The sequence below is a fragment of the Lemur catta genome, chromosome 7 (assembly GCF_020740605.2).
Source record: "Lemur catta isolate mLemCat1 chromosome 7, mLemCat1.pri, whole genome shotgun sequence".
NCBI classification, from domain to species: Eukaryota; Metazoa; Chordata; class Mammalia; order Primates; family Lemuridae; genus Lemur; species Lemur catta.
In genome coordinates this window covers 16,684,877-16,705,738 of record NC_059134.1, presented here as the reverse complement: position 1 = coordinate 16,705,738, position 20,862 = coordinate 16,684,877, and the positions used below count along the sequence as shown (strand labels likewise).

The 20,862-nt window shown below is 39.9% G+C and overlaps 1 protein-coding gene and 1 pseudogene across 1 annotated transcript in view; both read right to left on the bottom strand.

Annotated features, from left to right (window-relative positions):
- The window catches only part of STT3A (STT3 oligosaccharyltransferase complex catalytic subunit A), a 28,918-nt gene extending 8,433 nt beyond the window's left edge, over nt 1–20,485 (bottom strand). Inside the window, exons 1-15 of the mRNA XM_045555746.1 lie at nt 20,408–20,485; nt 17,577–17,703; nt 16,789–16,849; nt 13,097–13,218; nt 12,239–12,384; nt 10,900–10,990; nt 9,297–9,403; nt 8,635–8,799; nt 6,035–6,215; nt 5,066–5,221; nt 3,772–3,863; nt 2,654–2,809; nt 2,226–2,414; nt 1,174–1,290; nt 953–1,055 (exon numbers count right to left, since the gene is read on the bottom strand). Coding sequence (XP_045411702.1) covers nt 953–1,055; nt 1,174–1,290; nt 2,226–2,414; nt 2,654–2,809; nt 3,772–3,863; nt 5,066–5,221; nt 6,035–6,215; nt 8,635–8,799; nt 9,297–9,403; nt 10,900–10,990; nt 12,239–12,384; nt 13,097–13,218; nt 16,789–16,849; nt 17,577–17,664 — 1,774 coding nt within the window. The 5' untranslated portion in view covers nt 17,665–17,703; nt 20,408–20,485. The remainder of the gene's footprint in view (nt 1–952; nt 1,056–1,173; nt 1,291–2,225; nt 2,415–2,653; nt 2,810–3,771; nt 3,864–5,065; nt 5,222–6,034; nt 6,216–8,634; nt 8,800–9,296; nt 9,404–10,899; nt 10,991–12,238; nt 12,385–13,096; nt 13,219–16,788; nt 16,850–17,576; nt 17,704–20,407) is intronic.
- LOC123641205 lies at nt 9,627–10,887 on the bottom strand (annotated as a pseudogene).
- Nucleotides 20,486–20,862: the final 377 nt, after the last annotated feature.

Below are 20,862 nucleotides of genomic sequence, written 5' to 3'. Positions count from 1 at the left end.
TTTGTTGCCCAGGCTAGAGTGAGTGCCGTGGCGTCAGCCTAGCTCACAGCAACCTCAAACTCCTGGGCTTTTTAAGCGATCCTACTGCCTCAGCCTCCCGAGTAGCTGGGACTACAGGCATGCGCCACCGGCTAATTTTTTCTATATATATTTTAGTTGGCCAGATAATTTATTTCTATTTTTTAGTAGAGACGGGGTCTCACTCAGACCTCAAGCGATCCACCCGCCTCGGCCTCCCTAGATATATATTTTAAAAAACTTTTTAAGCTGGCCAATGATTATACAGCTTAAACCCTCTAAAAAAAATTGCCTTTTTTTTTTTTGAGACAGTGTCTCACTCTGTTGCCCAGACTAGAGTGCCGTGGTATCAGCCTACCTCACAGCAACTTCAAACTCCTGAGTTCAAGCAATCCTCCTGCCTCAGCCACCCGAGTAGCTGGGACTACAGGCATGCATCACCATGCCCGGCTAATTTTTTCTGTGTATGTTTTTAGTTGTCCATATAATTTCTTTCTATTTTTAGTAGAGACGGGGTCTCGCTCTTGCCCAGGCTGGTCTCGAACTCCTGAGCTCAAACGATCCACCTGCCTCAGCCTCCCAGAGTGCTAGGATTACAGGCATGAGCCACCACGCCCAGCCAAAAATGCTAATTCTTGAGTTCATTTTCACAAGCCTCATGTTGTTTTAATGGTTGTGAAACAATTCCTGTGTCTTCAGACAACCATAGCATGCTGTACCTATATGAGAATTATTTACATTTACTTCCTACTTGTTGCAAAAAAAAAATTTTAAAAATCAAAATACCCCAACCTCAATTTGCAAAAACTTAGGAACTTCCCATGTAAGAAAAGTCTCTTAGTAAGATATTCATAAAAGGACAGAAAAATAGGAGATTCATCTAGTTTTCTTAGAATCTATGCCCTGCAGCTAGAAATAGAATTAAATACATTACCATCAGAGGAATACCCAGTGAGGCCTCCAAAAATGACCAGCACATAGCTAACATCGAGCTCCCTCATGATCTCATAGGCTTTTTCCTCTGTGGATGCCATTGCCTAGAAAAATAAATGTACAATTCTCAGAGCAAAATCCCAAGTCATATGATCACCTCATGGAGACATATTTCCCACTATACTCTGCACACCAAACACTGAAATAATCCCTTCACCTTACCTGCCCTACTCGAGAAATATGGGTATTATTCCATGTGTTATTGTCCACTAAAATTGTCCGATTTGCCATAGCTGTAATCTGGTAGCCATAATCCCACCATGACATGACCTTTGCATCCTGAAAGAATGGGAAGTTGAAATAACAGGTTTCTCACTGCCTCTAAAAATCAAATGCAAGAGAAGGAGTAGAAGGGCATCTTTGGTCTGACAGAAGTGAAGCCTGGCTAATTTATCACTTTCTCCATGCAATTTCTCAAATGCCTAACCAGAATATAAATCTTGGCACCTAGTCTTCCATTCATATGCAATCATGAAATCTCAGCACAAACTACATACAATCTAACATTCCCAACACTTGAATCCCAGATCACTTTATACAAACAAGCATAATGGGGTGGGAAGTGTGGAAGACTGTACAACATAACCAAATAAATAGCCTATCGTCATTACATGACTTTATTAAATAAACCTTTTTAACAATATCACAAAAATTAACTATGATAAAAAATTAGTTATTATAAAGATGAGGTAGAAACACAAATCAAGGGATATAATGGACAAGGATTAAGAGATTCTTAAAGTTTTCACTCCTAATGAATTTGATTCAGAAATGCTATTCCCTATGGGTATTATTACAAAAGAAATCACTTCAGATCCTCAAAAGGTACAAACTAAAATGTTAAAAGTAGTTATCATTAGGTGATCACTTTATATAAGATTTATATCTTTTTTCTTGCTTTTATCTTCTGATTTTTCTATAGTGAAAAGTGTATGTTTTTCTTCTTTTATAATTGGGATTGTCTACCTCATGTTAAAATCACCATGTCAATAAAAGTATCCAAGCAAAGTCTAGATAATTATCAGTAAGTGTCACTGTAAAAGAAATCCCCAAATTGAATGGAGGTTGACCTTTAAGTCTCATTCAAGAGTAGGGTTCCAAAGTTCCAATTTCATCAAGCTTTCCATACATCCAAAAGCTGTATGATTCACTATAAGATCAAATGTCTCCCCCTTCACCCCTAGCCCACAATCCCACTCCTCTTAAATCTTCACCTCTGGTGTATTGTGACGAAGCCAATAATATGCTTCTCGGAAGTCATCAAAAATGATCCTACTGCCATCCCCACCTCGGGCAGACAGCACGATGGAAGGAGAAGAGTAAGCCTCACTGGTCACCCAGGTTGAATGAAAGGTATAGGTGATGAGAAAGAAAGCCATGACCAGTATCATTCCACTTGCCACCTAAATAAGGAAGAAGAATTGTGTAGTAAACCAAACTAAATTTACACAACCCAGGACAGCTTCTTATACAGTCAATAATGTAGATCATATGAATCAAAATAAATCAGGGGCTATATGAGTTCATTGTGACTACCTACAACAGTGTTCTACTCTCCCACTCAAACACATACATGCACGTGCACACACACATACATGCACACAGTTTCCCAAGCCTTTTCTTAGTGTTGCTTAATTCTCACTTCATTCTTAATAGGGTAGGTAGAATCCTGTTGCTTCTTGCTCTTCTTGTCAGGACGACTTATGTCCAGATTCTTCATGTATGTGGACAGCACCTGGGAGACTCCAATGCCAGAAAGAATGCACATAACAGGTGCCAACACTAGCATTAGACGCACCTAACAGAGATAGGAAGCATGATCAGTCTCATCAGTATTTTACAAATTACAGACTTCAACCTACTAGTAAGATATCAATTTAAAGGTTTTCATCAAACATGATTTTCCCATGAAAGTAGAAGAGAAAATACTTAATACTTGATAGAAGTGTGTATTTCTTAAACTTTGTTTCAGCTATAGATATGTACATATGTATATGTACATTAAGTAATGATATGATAAAAATATATTTCTTAACTGTGGTTTGGGATCAAAAAACTGTAAGAAATACTGATTTACTACAATATATAAAAGTCCCTCCTCTCTTTTAACAATCTAGCACTGGGTAATCCTCCCATGCCTTCAAGAAGAAAACAACAACAAAAAAAATCTCCTATTTTATTTTTTTAAGAGACAAAACCATACTCTGTCGCCCAGCTTGGAGTGCAGTGGTGTGATCATAGCTCACTGTAACCTCAAAATCCTGGCCTCAAGCAATCCTCCTACCTCAGCCTCCCAAGTAGCCGGGACTACAGGCATACACCACCACACCTGGCTAATTTTTTTACTTTTTTGTAGAGACAGGGTCTCGCGTTGCCCAGGCTGGTCTCAAACTCCTCGGTTCAAGCAATCCTCCCAGCTGGGCCTCCTAAAGTACTGGGACTGCAGGCATAAGCCACCACATCCAGCCCATTATCTCCATTTTTAAGACACCCAGGGTCACATTCTTCAACAAAGTGCAAAAGTGTCTCTTAGAAAAGATTACAAATCCAAGAAAGTTGGACCCTACAACCAGAATGTATGAGTGTCTCATACATTCCTGGGAAGGATCAACAACAAGCAGCTTTACAACTTAGCCCCTCAAGTGCTCAGAGGGAAGCATCCGCACAATTATCCATACTTTCTGAATCCTGCCAGGCATAAAAAACAAAGCATCTGAGTTAGGAGTGAAAAAGTCTGCTAGGACTCAGGGCATTCCTCACCATTACAGCTGAAAAGTACATGCTGGTCACACCATACATGATGATAAAAATCCGGGCATCAGACAGGTTGCTAAAGCAGTAATAGAGGCCAACTACAAAAGAGGGAAGGAGAAGTAAGCAGTTGAGTCCTGTAGGTAGAAACCTACAAGGGAAAGTATCTTCATTATATGACTGGATGATTCCACACATTTAACCCAGCAATTCCACTTCCAGGAATTTATCCTGAAAAAACAATCATAGAAATGTTGAAAGATGTTTACTACAGCACTCCGTAAAGTAGCAAAAAATCAGAAACTACCTAAATGTCCTACAATAAGGATCTAGTTAATTATAGTACATTCATAAAATGGAACATATTAATTAAATCATTGCTGCATGAGATTATGGACCATTTGCCTTCTTATACACCTTGACAAATCTCTGTACTTTAAAAAAACTAACAAATAATATTATCTTAAATATTTCTAGAAAATAACAACAGAGACATTGATGCTTTATGAAGAGATCCAGAAAAAACTATATGATCTCCTTCTTATTCAATAAATAACTAGATGAATGTATATCAAAATGTTAACATTTGACATTTGATGTTATAGTGTATCATACAGCTTTTAGATGGGTGGAAAGCTTGGTGAAATTGGAACTTTGGAATCCTAGACTTGAATGAGCATTAAAGGTCAACCTCCATTCAATTCGGAAATTTCTTTTATAGCTAGAGATGGGTGGTGAGAGCTCTTACAATTTTTACCTTTTCCTTGTTTACTTCTCTCTATATATATTTTTTACAATACACAAATAACTTCAGAATAAGAAAAAAGAAAGTAAGAGTTATTTTACCAAAGCAAAAGACCACTAACATTGGTAAATTCTAAAACACATCTGGAATGGCCAGAAGATAACTTAGATTGAAGAGGCTTTATAATCAGCAGTGCCCATTATGGAATTTTAATACCGCCAAAAGGAGAAATGGAGATAGAAGGGAAGGAGTATGCTAGAAGTACTAAAAAACAAACAAACAAAAAAAACACTAAATAGAAATTAGAGTTGAATTTTAACTTATAACACAAATGAACAGAAAACCATTAGGCTCTGAACTTGCCAATATCTATAACTGTTCAACTTCTGACTTCTACTCAGCTTCCAATATTAGCAAAATGTGCTTAGCCATGCTGTACTACACAAGCTAAACAAGAAAACAAACACAACAAAAACATGGATGAGGGTAGTTTACATATTTGGAATTAAATGGTGACTCCTAGGAAGAAGGCCACTTGAGAGCACAAGGCAGACAGACCTGGAAACATGAAGACGAGGAGCTGCAGGTCAAAATAGTATGAGGACCAGGTCGTTGGCTGATGCTCAGACACAGAAGCTATGATGGGGATGTTGTTCTTAGCATAAGAAGGATCCAGCAGTGAGTAGAAACGCCCCGTCCAGGGAGATATTTTTCCTAGCAACAAAGAGGCAATAAATATTTCGCAAACACCCCTGAAACAAATTATCTGATCCTAACTAGTCATAATTTCCCATTTTAATAAGAGTCTCAGAGACAGAGAAGGACTAGACTGTTTTCCTTACATGCCACTAATACTTGAGAGTTTTACTCCTCTTCTTTCAAACTTTAGAGTTCTTTCTTAGCATAGCCAGCAGAATAAAGTCAACCTTTATATAATAAACTCAGAAGAAAAGAGGCAGAAACACTTCCTGGAAGGGTTTTAGGCCAAATCTGGTCAAACCAAGGCCAACTCTCAAGTCTGAATCAACTATATCCTCCAGTCCTGCTCTGAATTGGCCAATATCCAGAGACTTGGGCAAAATCAAATTAGCCTCTGAGAAGTGGAAGTGAGGAAATGGAGGAGGAAAATGTGGCATGCCAACTAAACTACACAGCCATGTTTCAGTTCCCATGGGATTAGACAAGTGCCATGTTGTAGGGTATGGCAAACAATATAAAGATTTCTCCTACCTAATCAATAGAAAAGAAAAGGAAAAAAAGAGAGAAAGATTTTCAAGGTAAGATACAGTCCTTCCACCAGGTGTGATTAAGGGCTGTTCTAATAAGGCATGCCGTACTGTGCTGAATCCAAACACTGGGCTGAGAGGTGGACTGAATTTAAAAAGTTGGACTTTATATGCTTGAAAGGAAAAGAGAAATAAGAAGAAAAGAATCTTATGTGGTCAGGAAATACCCTGTCTTTTTGAAGTTTATTCTACGTCTGTACCCATCTGCATTTAATACTGAAATCTGTTGAGCTTTCCATACCTGTTAGCATGAGGAGAGCTCCCACGGTGAGAAGGACAAAGCCTACCAGGGATATGACACTCCGGAAAAGAACTTCAAATTGCTGAGGATTCAACTTGCTACGCAGGTAATCCACAAAGGCGTGGATCTGGCAGAGACCAAAGACCCCAAAGGCTGCCATGTGCTCTGATGAAAGGACCGGCTGTGGGTAAAAGCAAATGTATGATAATAATATTAGGGGAAAAAAATGAATGAGTCCAGCCGAGACCTGTATTGTCCTGATCTAGTTCAGACCAAAGGGTCAAACGAGTTCTGAGGTCCCCAAAGGAATCAGGGCCAAACTAGGGGAGGGTGTAATTTATCTGCCACATTTTCTTTTTTTTTTTTTTTTTTTTTTTGAGACAGAGTGTCACTTTGTTGCCCGGGCTAGAGTGAGTGCCGTGGCATCAGCCTAGCTCACAGCAACCTCAAACTCCTGGGCTTAAGCGATCCTACTGCCTCAGCCTCCCGAGTAGCTGGGACTACAGGCATGAGCCACCATGCCCGGCTAATTTTTTTGTATATATATTTTTTAGTTGGCCAGATAATTTCTTTCTATTTTTAGTAGAGACGGGGTCTCACTCTTGCTCAGGCTGGTCTCGAACTCCTGACCTCGAGCGATCCACCCGCCTCGGCCTCCCAGAGCTAGGATTACAGGCGTGAGCCACCGCGCCCGGCTGCCACATTTTCTAAAGAACACCTGGAGGTCCCCCAAAGCATACCATACACTATCATCATCACATCTCTGGCTTTTGCTTAGCCTACTTCCTTAGCCTGGACTGCAATTTTCTCTAAATTCCGATTCACTGAAATTCTCATCATTCAAGGCCCAACGCACATACCATCTCCTCCTAATCTGCCAATCCGAAACCAATCACTTCCCTCTTTGCTCCACAGCACTTTATTTTTTCTTTAGAGACAGGATCTTGCTACATTGCCCAGGCAAGATTTGAACTCCCAGGCTCAAGAGATCCTCCTGCCTCCACAGCACTTTAGATCTCTTCTAGCACTTAATCATTCTTTGCCTAGCACATTAACTGATATGTGAGTTGTATTTAACTCATGCTAGTTTTGCCCCTGGGGCAAAAGCATATGTTAACTCACACGTTTCTACCTTGGGTGCAGCGTGAACTATTTTTCAAGTTGCATATAACTCACACACAGAAAACAATAAAAAATAACAAACTGTTCATTAAATTAGAAAGGATCATTTTGTTTTCGAAGTTTTTATTCTATTTTTGTAATAAAGTTTTCAAAGTTTTTATTCTATTTTTGTAATAAAGTTTTCGAAGTTTTGCTTTCGAAGTTTTTATTCTATTTTTGTAATAAAGTTTTTGAAGTTTTTATCCTATTTTTGTAATAAAGTTTTTGAAGTTTTGCTTTTGAAGTTTTTATTCTAGGCTGGGGGTGGAAACACAGATTGCTGAGCCTCACCCCCAGAGTTTCTGATTCAGTTGGTCTGAGATGGGGCTCCACAATTTGCATTTCTAACAAGTTCCCAGATGCTGCTGATGCTGCTGGTCCACGAACTACACTTGCAGAACCACTATACTATAGGCTATAGACAGCTACATGTATTTCTTTCCCCCAACAAGACTGAAATGTCCTTAAGGACCAGGACCATATTGTTATCCTTTTCATATTTTCCAGTAATTAGCAAATTGCATATACAAATGCTCCTTGACTTATGATGGCATTATGTCCCAATAAACCCATTATAAGTTGTAAATATCGTTAGCAGAAAATACATTTAATACACCTAGCCTACTGAACATCATAGCTTAGCCTAGCCTACCTTAAATGTGCTCAGAACACTTATATTAGGCCACAGTTGGGCAAAATCATCTAACATAAAGCCTATTTTAATAAAGTGTTGACTATCTCATGTAATTTATTGACTATTGAAAGTGAAAAGCAGAATACCTATACGGGTACTTGAAGTACACAGTTTGTATTGAATGGATATCACTTTCACACTGTTGTAAAGTCAAAATACTGTATTAATAAGTTGCACCGTTGGAAGTCAGTGACCATCTGTAGTAAGTGATCAGTAAAGAAATATTTGCAGACAGTCTAAATAAGGGTTCCACTTTCATGAGAATTTTACAGGAGAAATCAAATACACCACATTATTCCCTGATTTAACATTTGTCTGTTAACCTTATGGAGGACTGTGGTTAAAGGTTTCTGCTTTACTTCCTGAAGAACTTACAATTAGGTACCATCAAGAAGATAAGGATTCCCTGCTATTAAATGGGGTCATTTGCATTAAAAAGGACTGGAAATTTTAACTCTGGCAACTCACATCAACTCTGCTCAACCAAAATATCCCTCCCCCTTCCACAAACATAAGCCGAAGTATCAGCCATTAAATTCAAACTTCATGGAGCAAATATTAACATATTCCTGGAAGCCAACTTCAATGACCAATGATTCTGATGCTTCAGTTAACACAAGCAGTCCAATGTTAAAGCTGTGAATAAGTCTTACTCTTCTTAATAGAATCCAAGATAAATCAATCTGTTGGGGCTGCTTAGGAAAAAATGGAAGAAACTGAAAACCCTACTCAGTCAAAGGCTGACCTGAAAACCCACGAAGGAGATCTGCATAGAAAGAATGGTGCCCAGGCAGTAAACAGTACAATAGGCCACGTAGATCCGGTGGGAGAAACGGCCTGTGAGCATCAGCACCAGGACATGGAGAGGGATCAAGTTGATCAGGAACACATAACCTCCCCAGGAAGAGACCTGTAATAGGATATAAAAGAACAGTTCCTCTGAGCATTCCTCCTCAGACCACTACTACCATATCTTAAGGTATCACCTATGGCCTTTTTAAAGAACATCTCTTTACAGTAACTATAAACTTTATGCCAAAAGGCTTAAAGAGCCTAAATAATTTTTTTAAACAGGAAAATCAAATTCAAACCCATTACTGTAACTCAATCCCCGGCTCCTTTGTGGCTGCTGACATCATGATCATATAACAGGAGGTACCCAAGCCACAGGGTTAACCTACACGTAATGTACTGTAAGGTCACACAGAGGATTTAGGGATACGTGAGTAAACAGAAGCAATTAAGGGAGGACGTCTAAGTATATACAAAAGATTGGGCAGAAAAAATATATGGGAAAAAAATTTAAGGAAAATATACCAGAAAAGGAAGTTGGTTAACCAATACGCACCCATAGGAAATACAGCATTTGGAGAACTTTAAAAATTAAAAACATGTAGAAAAAGTTACCATGTAAAAATATGCAAGGGCACACTTGGCCGCCCAATAGATGGAACCAGTCTTTACTGCCTTGATCCACATGTAGTAGGTGAGTAACATGCAAAAGATGGCAATCCCTGCAGAAAGGACACATCAAAACTTCAACAAGAGGCCATACTAGCATAGTGGTTAAGAAAACTGTTCTGGAACAGATCAAATGGATTCATAACTCAGATCCACTACCTAGTAATAGTGTAATTTTAGGCAAATTACTTACCTCCCTTTGTCTCAGTTTCCTGTGAAAAGGAGTCTGTAAATAGTATCTACATTATAAAACTATTGTGAAGACAAACACAGAAAGCACTTAGAACAGCACCTAACATATAGTAAACATTCAGTAAATGTTGGCCACTATTATTGTTGTTCTTCCCAGGCACTAAATTCCTGCTAGTGTAGTCCTAAAGACATCCTATACCATCATACATCATCCTGCCTCTAAATCTTAACCCAAGGTGGTCTTTATGCTCCAACTGCCCCTCCTCTTAATATCTGCCTAACAAAAGACCCAGTTTAACCTCAACCACTTCCCCAAAACTTTCCTTGATTCCAAATCTCAATTAATCTCTTTTGCACTACATTTTCAAAGTATTCTGTTCATATTCCTATCATGGAACATTGTACTATCTGCCTGTCATTGGAATTATTTTTATAGGTCCATATTAATCTTCCTTAATAGATTATGGGCAAATATAATCTTATTCATTACCTATCTCTTTAATTTCTTAATTATGCACCAAAATAATTTTACTCATTATCTACCTTTATACTATTTAACACTATGTTTTCCCAATAACATTTAATAAATATATGTTGACTTGAACATAAGTCAATAAAAGTCATTATAATTTTAAGGACATTTATTCCCCTTATCTAGGAAAATAACACAAATGATCATAATGTTAAAGCAATAGTTCATTCTGTGAGTCCACAGATGAACGAAAGGCTTGTAAGAAAAGTTGCAAGCTACCTTTCCAGAGGGGATGATGGGAAGAGAATACGAACTTGTCTGACATCCCATCTTGCCCTTCTTATTCAGATACCATTTTTGTTATTGCTAAACAACAAATCTGAACCCAGATTCCCCTGCATTCTACAAAGCTCTGTTGGATGAGGTGAACAGATCCCCTTCAGCATTTTACTTTTTATTTTTTAAACAAAAGGTCTCACATATTTGTTACTGAACCAGCTTATTAGTGCAGAGCATATAAACAAAGAGAAAAATTGTTTTCCCAATGAAATATGCCTGACTGTCTGGATAATAGTGACAATTTCAGCTTGATGTGGTAAGATGATACAGCATAAATATGTGTGCCATCATCTCATGTGCCATTCCTTATGGACTCAGCTTGGTTCTTCTCCAATGTCTCCTCTTGAAATTGTACCTGATTTTATTATCAGTTCTCATTCAAATCCATTGGGGAATGGGATGATTTTGCTTCTGTTTCTTGGTCAGAAATCGGTTGATTCTGAAAGTCTTATGAGAAGACATGGCAAGAGACGGAGTCAACTGCACACACTACGATGGCAGAGGAAGGGAGAAAGAGGGCCCCTTTCAGCAGTTTAAAAGTCTTACCTTCATTATCATAGGAGCCAGCCACAGATCGAGAGATATATCCAGGAACTACAGCAATCATGGCAGCAGCAAGAAGCCCAGCCCCTGCATCCTGTAAGAAAAGGAAGATAATAAGTTAATACTAATACACCTACAAGACAGAATAGAGGATTCACTAGTCCATTCTGTTTATAATGGGCCCAGAAAACATCCAACAATTTCCAAGGTAAATATGAGATGCTAGAAATGCTACAAATGCTCATAGTACAAAAAAGCTAAAAACTTCATGACCAATTGCCCATGACACCAAGTCTGAAACGGAGAACACATATGCTGAGAACAGATAAAAATCAAGGGAGATGTCAAACATCAAACCCTGCCCCAGAATGGGCTGTTTGGCTACCAGTCCCCACAGGCTTATCAGTCCCTACCCCTAACAACACCTCCACATCACAGGAACACCAGTCACACCTCTAAAAGCCATGCAAGGACAAAGGAAGAAAATTATTATTATTTGAGTTAAAAAGCCAACAAAGGTAGGTGATAATCTACCTGGACTGAAGATACCAGGAGCTTAGGTAATAAAGTTGGAACATCACCAGACAACCTTTGAGCTCAGGGGAAAGGAGCAACAAAATATAATCCGCACTCCAAAAACGTAAAGAGTTGATAAAAGTCAAATTTGGGACAAGGGCAGCAAGGAGAAAGATGAAAAGTGTTCCAAACTTAACTCAGACTTCTCAAGCACTCCTAGTAGTGTATCACCTCTCAGGTATCTCCCTGACACCATACCACAAACTAAGAATAGCACCCAGGGTGCCACGGTCAGCAGTGCTGAAACCTGGAAAAACAGAGTCAGCATTATGGAGCCAACTACAGAAGCCAAATGGCTTAAGAATTTTAAAATAAATGCTTTTTAAAAAATCAACAATAATTGCTAAATGCATTTCCGGTAGAAGAACTAAGCACTTTGGAAAACTTCCTGTAGCTTTTTTTCCCTCTCCCTTACATTACAAGGACTTCAAAATCTAAACTTCACGTTTTGCATTTTAAATCGTTTTTTCCTTTATATAGCAATTTATTAATATATTTCTTTCAAATGTTCACTCATTCTTTTTTTTCAGTTTCTTCTTATTTCTTAATCAAATGTTCACTCATAAAAACAAACAGTTGCTAATGATAAGAAACCACATATTCTAGGGAGGCATTGGAGTGAACCCAATTAATTCCCCCCAGCAAAAGCTATCTTTACCCTCTCACTCCCTGCCATCTAAGGCTGTTGGTCTCCCACCCTCCAGCATCTACTAGAGAGGTTCAATAACATTCATTCCCAAGCCTCCTGGCACCCCAAATCTTTCACCTTGAGCTCTTTGGTAAGGTGGTACGTGACGATGGTGGTGAAGGAGGAGAACAGAGGGGCCAGGAACACACAGACATTCCGAATGTCGATGGTGATGTGGAAAAAATGGAGTACATGGTAGATTGCAGCAGAGGTGATCATTAAGCCTGTAACAGGAAGAAGAAACTCCATTAGGCTGTCCTGCTAAGACAAAGAACTTAAGGAAAAGAAAAAGGACAAATTCAACTATCAGTAAAGTAACTACATAGATCTTGTTAAAGTACCAGAAATAGTAAGACAGCAACTCCAGTAAGCCTATAAACTTCTCTCCTAGGATTCAATCAGAAGTCCAGAACACAGTATAAGAAACTACCCATCTACATTCTCCCGATACATATTCTCCTATCTAGATAAGATCCACTGTTAGGAATCTGTAATCAGGATGAAATTATAAGTATCACAAAATGAAGCCATTAGTAATAAAACTGTCCTATAACACACAAGTATCTTATTTCTATCTTTTTTAAAAAAAAAAACCTATTCTCATCCTGGATAGAGCTGGAACCCATTCTACTAAGTGAAGTATCCCAAGAATGAAAAAACAAGCACCACATGTACTCACCATCAAATTGGTATTAACTGATCAACACTTAGGTGCACATATAGTAATAACGTTCATCAGGTATCGGCAGATGGGAAGGGGAAGGAGAGGATGGGTATAAACACACCTAATGGGTGTGGTGCACACCGTCTGGGGGACAGACACACTTGAAACTCTGACTCAGGTGGGGCAACAAGGACAATACACATAACCTAAACATTTGTACCCCCATAATATGCTGAAATAAAAAAGAAAAAAAAAAAACCTGTCCTCCTTACCTGGGTAAATTGTTCCTCCAATAATTCGTCCCAAAGGGTACCAGGCCCGGTCATCAAACCAGTTATGGAATTTATAAAACCCCTCCTCAGCTAGGAACCGTGTAGTCCGATAATTAAAGTACCTATAGCAAGAAAGAAAGATCTGTGTCTCCTCCTCTTCGCACTCAAATACTTGGATTAATTTGTGGTGAATTTTGCTCCCCAGGGTACATCATTGAGGAACTTATCATTACTTGAAAAAAACTCAGTTTAGTACCAAAACTTATGCCATGAAAATCATTTTACACTAGAAAGTCTCCTCATTTCTAGCTCCATGTTTGTCTCAACTAAAGCACCACTTCTCTCATAAGGCAATGAAACTGGAGCCTAACACTGCAACAGAGCAATCAAGCAGCATACTGCATCAGGCTGGTAGCGGGGAGGCATTAGGACCAGTCAGAGAATTCAAGCACCCAGGAGACAAGGCCACTTAAATGTGTGCACCAACAGATTTCGGATCTTTTCAAGTGAAAGGAAAATACCAAAAAAAAAAAAAAAAAAAAAAAAAAAAAATCTATTTCTATACCACACACAAGAACACATGGATAACTTCAAGTAATGAACATCTTTAAAGATGCTGGTGTGGCTGGGCACGGTGGCTCATGCCTGTAATCCTAGCACTCTGGGAGGCCGAGGTGGGCAGATCATTTGAGCTCAGGAGTTTGAGACCAGCCTCAGCAAGAGGGAGACCCTGTCTCTACGAAAAACAGAAAGAAATTATATGGACAACTAAAAAAATATATATATAAAATTAGCCGGGCATGGTGGCGCATGCCTATAGCCCCAGCTACTTGGGAGGCTGAGGCAAGAGGATTGCTTGAGCCCAGGAGTTTGAGGTTGCTGTGAGCTAGGCTGACGCCACGGCACTCTAGCTCGGGCAACAGAGTGAGACTCTGTCTCAAAAATAAAATGAAATAAAATAAAATAAAATAAAGATGCTGGTGTAACACCATACACAGGATAAAAAAATTTTAACCCACTCCAGAACATAAACTTCTTAGTGCTTAAACTTCTAAAGAGGTCTACTCATGTTGTGATTTAAAATATTTCTTAATGTCACCTATATGGTAGCATTAAAATACAGATTACATAAAAAATATTTGATATAAAATGCTTGGACCAACATATGGAAAGACAATTCTTTAGGCCTAAACTATGTAAGCTCTTCTCTTAAATTTCTCATTAAAAAGAAAAAAGCCAGGAGTGGTGGCTCACACCTGTAATTCCAACACTTTGGGAGGCCCAGGAGAGAAGATTGCTTGAGGCCAAGAGTTCAAGACCAGCCTGGGCAACAGAGCGAGAGACCCATCTCTAAAAATAAAAAAAATTAGCTGGGCATGGTAGCACACGCCTGTAGTCCTAGCTACTCAGGAGGCTGAGGCAGGAGGATTGCTTAAGCCCAGGAGTTTGAGGTTATAGTGAGCTATGATCGTCCTACCACACTCCAAGCTGGGCAACAGAGTGAGACCCTATCTCTTAAAAAAAAAAAAGTATGAACGAAAGGCATAAATAAATAAAATGGGTCTCAAACTAGGGATGGTTTAATTGCTACAGATAATCATTACTAACCATCCTCCTTGCCCACCTCTTTAACCCTATTTCCTCCTTGGTCAGTCAAGTTCTGACAGCTGAAGTAAGCAGAAGCAGCAGATGGCAGAAATTTCTATCCTTCTGTTTGTCATTAATGAATGTTATTTTGGTAACCGTTAGAAACAGAAGAGGTGAGGACAGCAGGCATCAACATGTCAGAATTGTGTCCTTTATCTACCAGTAGGAGAGGTAGAGTGCAATGGAGAAAGTTTAAGTGGGAATAGGTATGGACTGGGCTCACACTGTGGGCCTCAGTTTCCTCCTTGGGTCAAATCGTATAATCTTTATGGTCCCTTCCAGCTCTTGACTACAGAGCAGATATTCTTGCTAGCCCTAACCATCTCACCTTAGTATTTGCTCATCTAGAGGCTCTGAGAAAGAAGCCCTAACAGATTGTAATCAAGAAACAAAAAATGTTTCCTCATTCATAAGAAAAATATAAATTGATTTGGGAGGCCCCAAAGACAGTATTTGTAATGCCTCCAAAATGCTTTCAAATATCTACACAAAAGAAAATGATAAATTTGCAAGCAGTTACAAGCATTAAACTTTTGAATCAATGCTCCACAAGCCTGAATATGCTATTTTTAAGATATCAATAATACACCAAGAACCTCTGACTCTGGCTCTCCAAATTTTTTATAAGCCTGAACTTTGGGCAATATAACATAGTGACTCCAGCCTCTAGAGTCAGACAAATCTACATTCAAATCTTGGTTCCTCCATTTACTAAATGTGTAACCTTGGATAGCCTCTCCCAGCCCGAGTCTCTTCATGTGTAAAAAGGGATAATAGTACCTACATCTCAAAGGGTTGTTGTAAGGATTTAGAGATTATCTGTAAAACGATGCTTGGAACAAAATGAAAGCTTAGTAAATGTTAGTTATTAATACTACTGAAAGCTTTCACCTGTATCTTTTTCATATAATGAACAAAATACCTAATCACACTCACAGTTTTGTATTTTTCTCAATGGCCTAGAATTCAACTAATAAGCTCAATTTCTATCATATATATATATATATTTTTTTTTTTTTGAGACAGAGTCTCACTCTGTCACCTGGGCTAGAGTGCCGTGGCGTCAGCCTAGCTCACAGCAACCTCAAACTCCTAGGCTCAACTGATCCTTTGCCTCAGCCTCCTAAGTAGCTGGGACTACAGGCAAATGCCACCACGCCCAGCTAATTTTTCCTATTTTTTGGTAGAGACCTCACTCTTGCTCAGGCTGGTCTGGAACTCCTGAGCTCAAGCGATCCTCCCACCGCAACCTCCCAGAGCACTAGGATTACAGGCATGAGCCATCACGCCTGGCCTATCATATAAATTGTTAAACAGAAAAAAAAAGTTATGAATCTCAAGTTCATGATTTCAGCCTTGAATACGTACATATTCCTTTCCCTCAATCTCCAACACTAACTTGTGACCAAACTGAGAAGCCAGACTTCTGTCAGTCTAGCCAGCTCTTAAGTGATAAGCAGACATACTAGCAATGCCTCTCACATTTTATTTATTTTTTCAGAGACAGGGTCTTGCTATGTTGTGAATGCAGTGGCTATTCACAGGCATGATCATGGTGCACTATAGCTGCGAACTCCTGGGCTTAAACAATCCTCCTGCCTCAGACTTCTGAATAGCTGGGACTATAGGCACATGCTATCATACCCAACTTGGTTCCCTTCTTTTTCTTTCTTTCTTTTCCTTGTTTTTTTTTTTTTTTTGAGATGAGGTTCTCGCTATGTTGCCCAGGCTGATCTCAAACTCCTAGGCTCAAGAGATCCTCCCACCTCAGGATCTTTAATAGCTGGGATTAAAGGCACAAGCCACCATACCCAAAAAATGCCTCTCATACTTTTTAAGTTTGAGAGACTTACTTGGTCATTTCCAACAGAAATGATTCAAAGGGAGATAACTATCTCCTTTGGAAAACTTTAAGGGTTTTTTTTCCCTTAAATGTCCTAAAAGCACATTCCCGTCACTGAGAGCTGCCTGGAATTTGAATCTGAAACCCACGAACCTGGTTGCCTCACAAAGGAAATAATGCCAGATCAAGCAAATGTACTCACGGATCAAACTCGTGGATAACACTTTCAAATCTCAGGACAGCAAAGAGACGAGTGGAGAAAGCTGCAAAAACCAGAGAATTAATATTTTAATTGTAATGTGCCATGAAAGAACAATAGCAGATATAGTGGTATTATAGAGAAAATAGTATTATCTAGCACAGAGGTCACAAAAAATATAAAATAATCCCTGAATAAAATCTTTATCCATCTCTCCCCACGTAAGTGAAACATTTCTACATTTTCTATTTTGGTAGGACACAGTTAACTACTATAAAGCCTGTAACATTACATTTACCTATTAATACTGAACTCAACTTACATGGTCATCTTTTATATATGTTGACTCTTCCCACCCACACAGAACTAACCTTAACCTTGGAGAAAACTAAGAGGTATGGCAAGCAAAGCAAGACTACACTTATGACTCATGAAAAGCCAGAAAATCTAAAAAACAGAGTAAGTTCTCAAGAAACTTTCAAAAACACTAAGGCATCTAAATTGAAGGTAATTATCTTTTACAAAATTCAGTGTCCAAGGTTCCCCAATATGTCTTTCAGCCCTTTAAAAAAACACATTTAGCACAGCATGCTTCCCATTCTTTCCCAGATGATCGTAGCCCTGATTTTTATATTCCCTGTATTTCTTTTATCTTGCCTTCATAAAATTATACTGAGAGGAAGGAAACACATAACAATCTTCTAAAAAGAGCATGGCATTTTAAGAAAGCCACTTTCAATTTTTTTCAGGATTTTCTCCTTTCTCAAAGAAAGGTCCATGTGCACACTCACATAACACGGCAGCCATTGACAGAATGAGAAGCTTCAATAGTGTGTCCTGCTTCTCATAGGACAGTCGCAAAAATCCAAGCTTAGTCATCTTGACATCAATGGGTGGCAACAGATGACACTCAACTAGCTGAAATGGAAAAGTCAAGACCATAGGATATTGAACACCTTCAATTTACTTAACTTTCATATTTTACGGTGAGAGAGAACCATAAAGGACATAAGAGCTAGTGAAAATACCAGAGAGGATCAAGGCTAACACCAATACCCTAGCCTTGCCTAAAGTATGATCTACTGGCAAGAAGTAGGCACAGGTCAGGTCTATGTGTCAAAACTAAAATGGAGAGATCAGAATATACCACCCATAATTCTGTTTCCCACTTCCTCAGACCTAACAAGTACATAAGCATGATTGGCAATAGTATGTTACAAAAGGGGAAAGATGCAAAAATAAATAGGAAAGATTAGAAAGAGAAAAAAAAAATGAAAGAAAGCACTCAGGAAAAAGCAGGAATGTATGGGAAAAAAGTAGGGAATGAACACTGAGTACAAAAGGGAATGTATAAAGAGGAAAAATAGAAGTCGCAACTGAATCAGCACAATTTCCAGCCCTAAATTTAAGCTTCAACTGACTGGCTACAAGCTTCTTCCTGTTTCAAATCCCAATGGGGCTATAGGGTCAACTAAAGAGCAGGACTCATCACTAATACAGGTATGATTATGCAGAACAGGAGGAGATACACAAATCACTGTGCTTTCAATCCCATATATCACATGGTAGCTGCTGCTCCAAGCTATACCCGCTTCCAATTTCTGTCTCAAGGCATCTCTGTAATTGACACTACTGATTTAAGCAACCGATTTCATGAAACAGAGATTTAGTTCATGGCAGCAGATAATAATCTGGAGGAAAAAGAAAATAAATTTTTCCTACTGAAGCAGTAAAAGGTCAGGGAAAAAAAAACTAGATTAAAATAAAATGTTGGCTGGATGCAGCAGCTCATGCCTGTAATCCCAGCACTTTGGGAGGCCAACATAGGAGGGATCACTTGAACCCAAGAGTTCAAGACCAGCCTGAGCAACATAGGGAGACCCTATCTCCACAAAAAACAATCAAACAAACAAAAATTAGTCAGGCATGGTGGTGCATGCCTGTAGTCCCAGCTACTCAGGAAGCTGAGGCAGGAGGATCACTTAAGCCCAGGGATTCAAGCCTGCAGTGAGCTACAATTGCACCACTGCACTCTAGTCTGGGTGATGGAGCAAGATCCTGTCTCTAAAAAATAAGTAAATAAATAAATAATAAAACAAAATAAAATGTTGAAGGAAGCAGTCCACAGATAGTTCAGAATGGTAATCACTTGATGGACAAGAATTATTTATATAGCATTAACCACAGGAGGTTAGCTATGTCTGTATAAAATAGCTACTACACTCTTAAACGATAAGCTTATCAAGGGCTACGTGATAAAAAATATAGTAACAAAGGATAGGTAACATTGTACAAGGCTATGCAGGGGAAAAAAAGAACTTGCATCCCGCCTTATCTTTTTTTTTGCTTTTATTATTATTTTTAATTGACACAGAATAATTGTACATATTTATGGGGTACGGTGTGACATTTCAATACACATATACAATGTATAATGATCAAATCAGGGTAATTAGCACATCTATCACCTCAAACATTTATCATTTCTTTTATGTTGGGAACATTCAAAATCTACTCTTCTGGCTACATACAATAAATTCTTGTTAATTATAGTCACCCTATAGTGCTACAGAACAGTAGAACTTATTCCTCCTATCAAGCTGTACATGCGTATGTGCTAACCAACCTTTGGCTACCCCCTACCCTAATCTTTTTCCCACTATTCCTGGAGGAAAAAGTAACACTGGACTAGGTGGAAGGCATGAAGAATCATACATTCCCTAGCCCTAACACTGAGAAGTCAACATCTTTTCCATAATTAACTGTCCCAGAAGAGCAGTTTTAGATGTGTGTTTAAGTATAATCCCAAAGGAAAACCTTATCGCGCAATCAAAAATAAAGACCTAACTCTGGGAAGCCAACAATCCCGCCATCTCTCTCAGGTTTGTAGCTGTTTCTGAAATGGAAACAAACTTAACACCACTGAGTTGATATGAGCCACACACCCAGAAGAGTAAGCAGAGGAAGTGAGAATGCTAGGCCCTCTGCCTGAAAACCGAGTAAAGGAGCTGGTAATTTAAGGCAGGACTGTGCGCTTCGATCACACCGCACACCACTGAAGTAAATAAGAGTAGAGACACTTAAAACACTTAGCATCTGTTCTCCTCCAACTGTGCCCCGCAAGTCCCACTCTAGCTCCAGTTTCCAAGACTGCAACTTCCCCAGCCCAATTTTCATACACACGTTTCGACACCCTCTCACACCCCTTTACTCCCCTACCCTCCCTCCTTCTGCTCTCTCCTCCAGTTTCCACCTCCGCCTCCTTCCCACCCTCACAGAACTGCCCACCTCTGATACCACCCACCGCGGGACTTCCCAACACTTCCATCGTACGCGCCTTCCCCTCCAGAGCTAGTCCCAGGACCCAGTCTTTCTCCCGCCCTCCTGGCCTAAGCGCACGCCCCACCCCGACCACCGACCCTATGTTCCCTCCCCACACCTTGACATCCTTCCATCCAGGATGTCCCCACACCACACCCCACGCCCCCTCCTCTGCAAGGCCCTAAACTCTATCCTCCACCCCTCCTCTTAAACCCCTGCCTCCCGCACTTAGCTCAGCCCCACCAACGCCCTGGACTGCACCTGCCGCTAATTCTCAAGACCCATCCTACGGCCTTCTCACCTAGCCGGCGTTCCTAAGCAATCCACTCGGCTCTCTCAGCCATCCGTTCAGTAGCGCACCCAACCCTGGCAGTGGCCGGGTTGGCCTCCCGGACCGCTTCCCATTGGCTGGCTCCAGACCAATACTACACTTCGGAAGAGCGATAGGATTGCGACACTGTCCGTCAGGCTCGGAGGCGGGGTTCACACCACGCTCCTGCATGTTAACTGGCCAATGTAGCCATCACTTAGCAGGCTGGAGGCGGGACTGTGTACTCCCGTCGAGCTGTCATAGGCCTGCGCGTGAGAGCCAAGAGCGCGGAAAGAACGTGCCCCGAGCAGTTTGGTTGAGGGCCGAGGAGTTACGTGTCGGTCTGCGGACCGAGCCAGAGTCGCGGTGAGAATGTGTGGTGTTGCCCGGTCACGTGACCGGAAGCGGACCGTAAGCCGCCGAGGAATAGGCTGACTCCAAATCTC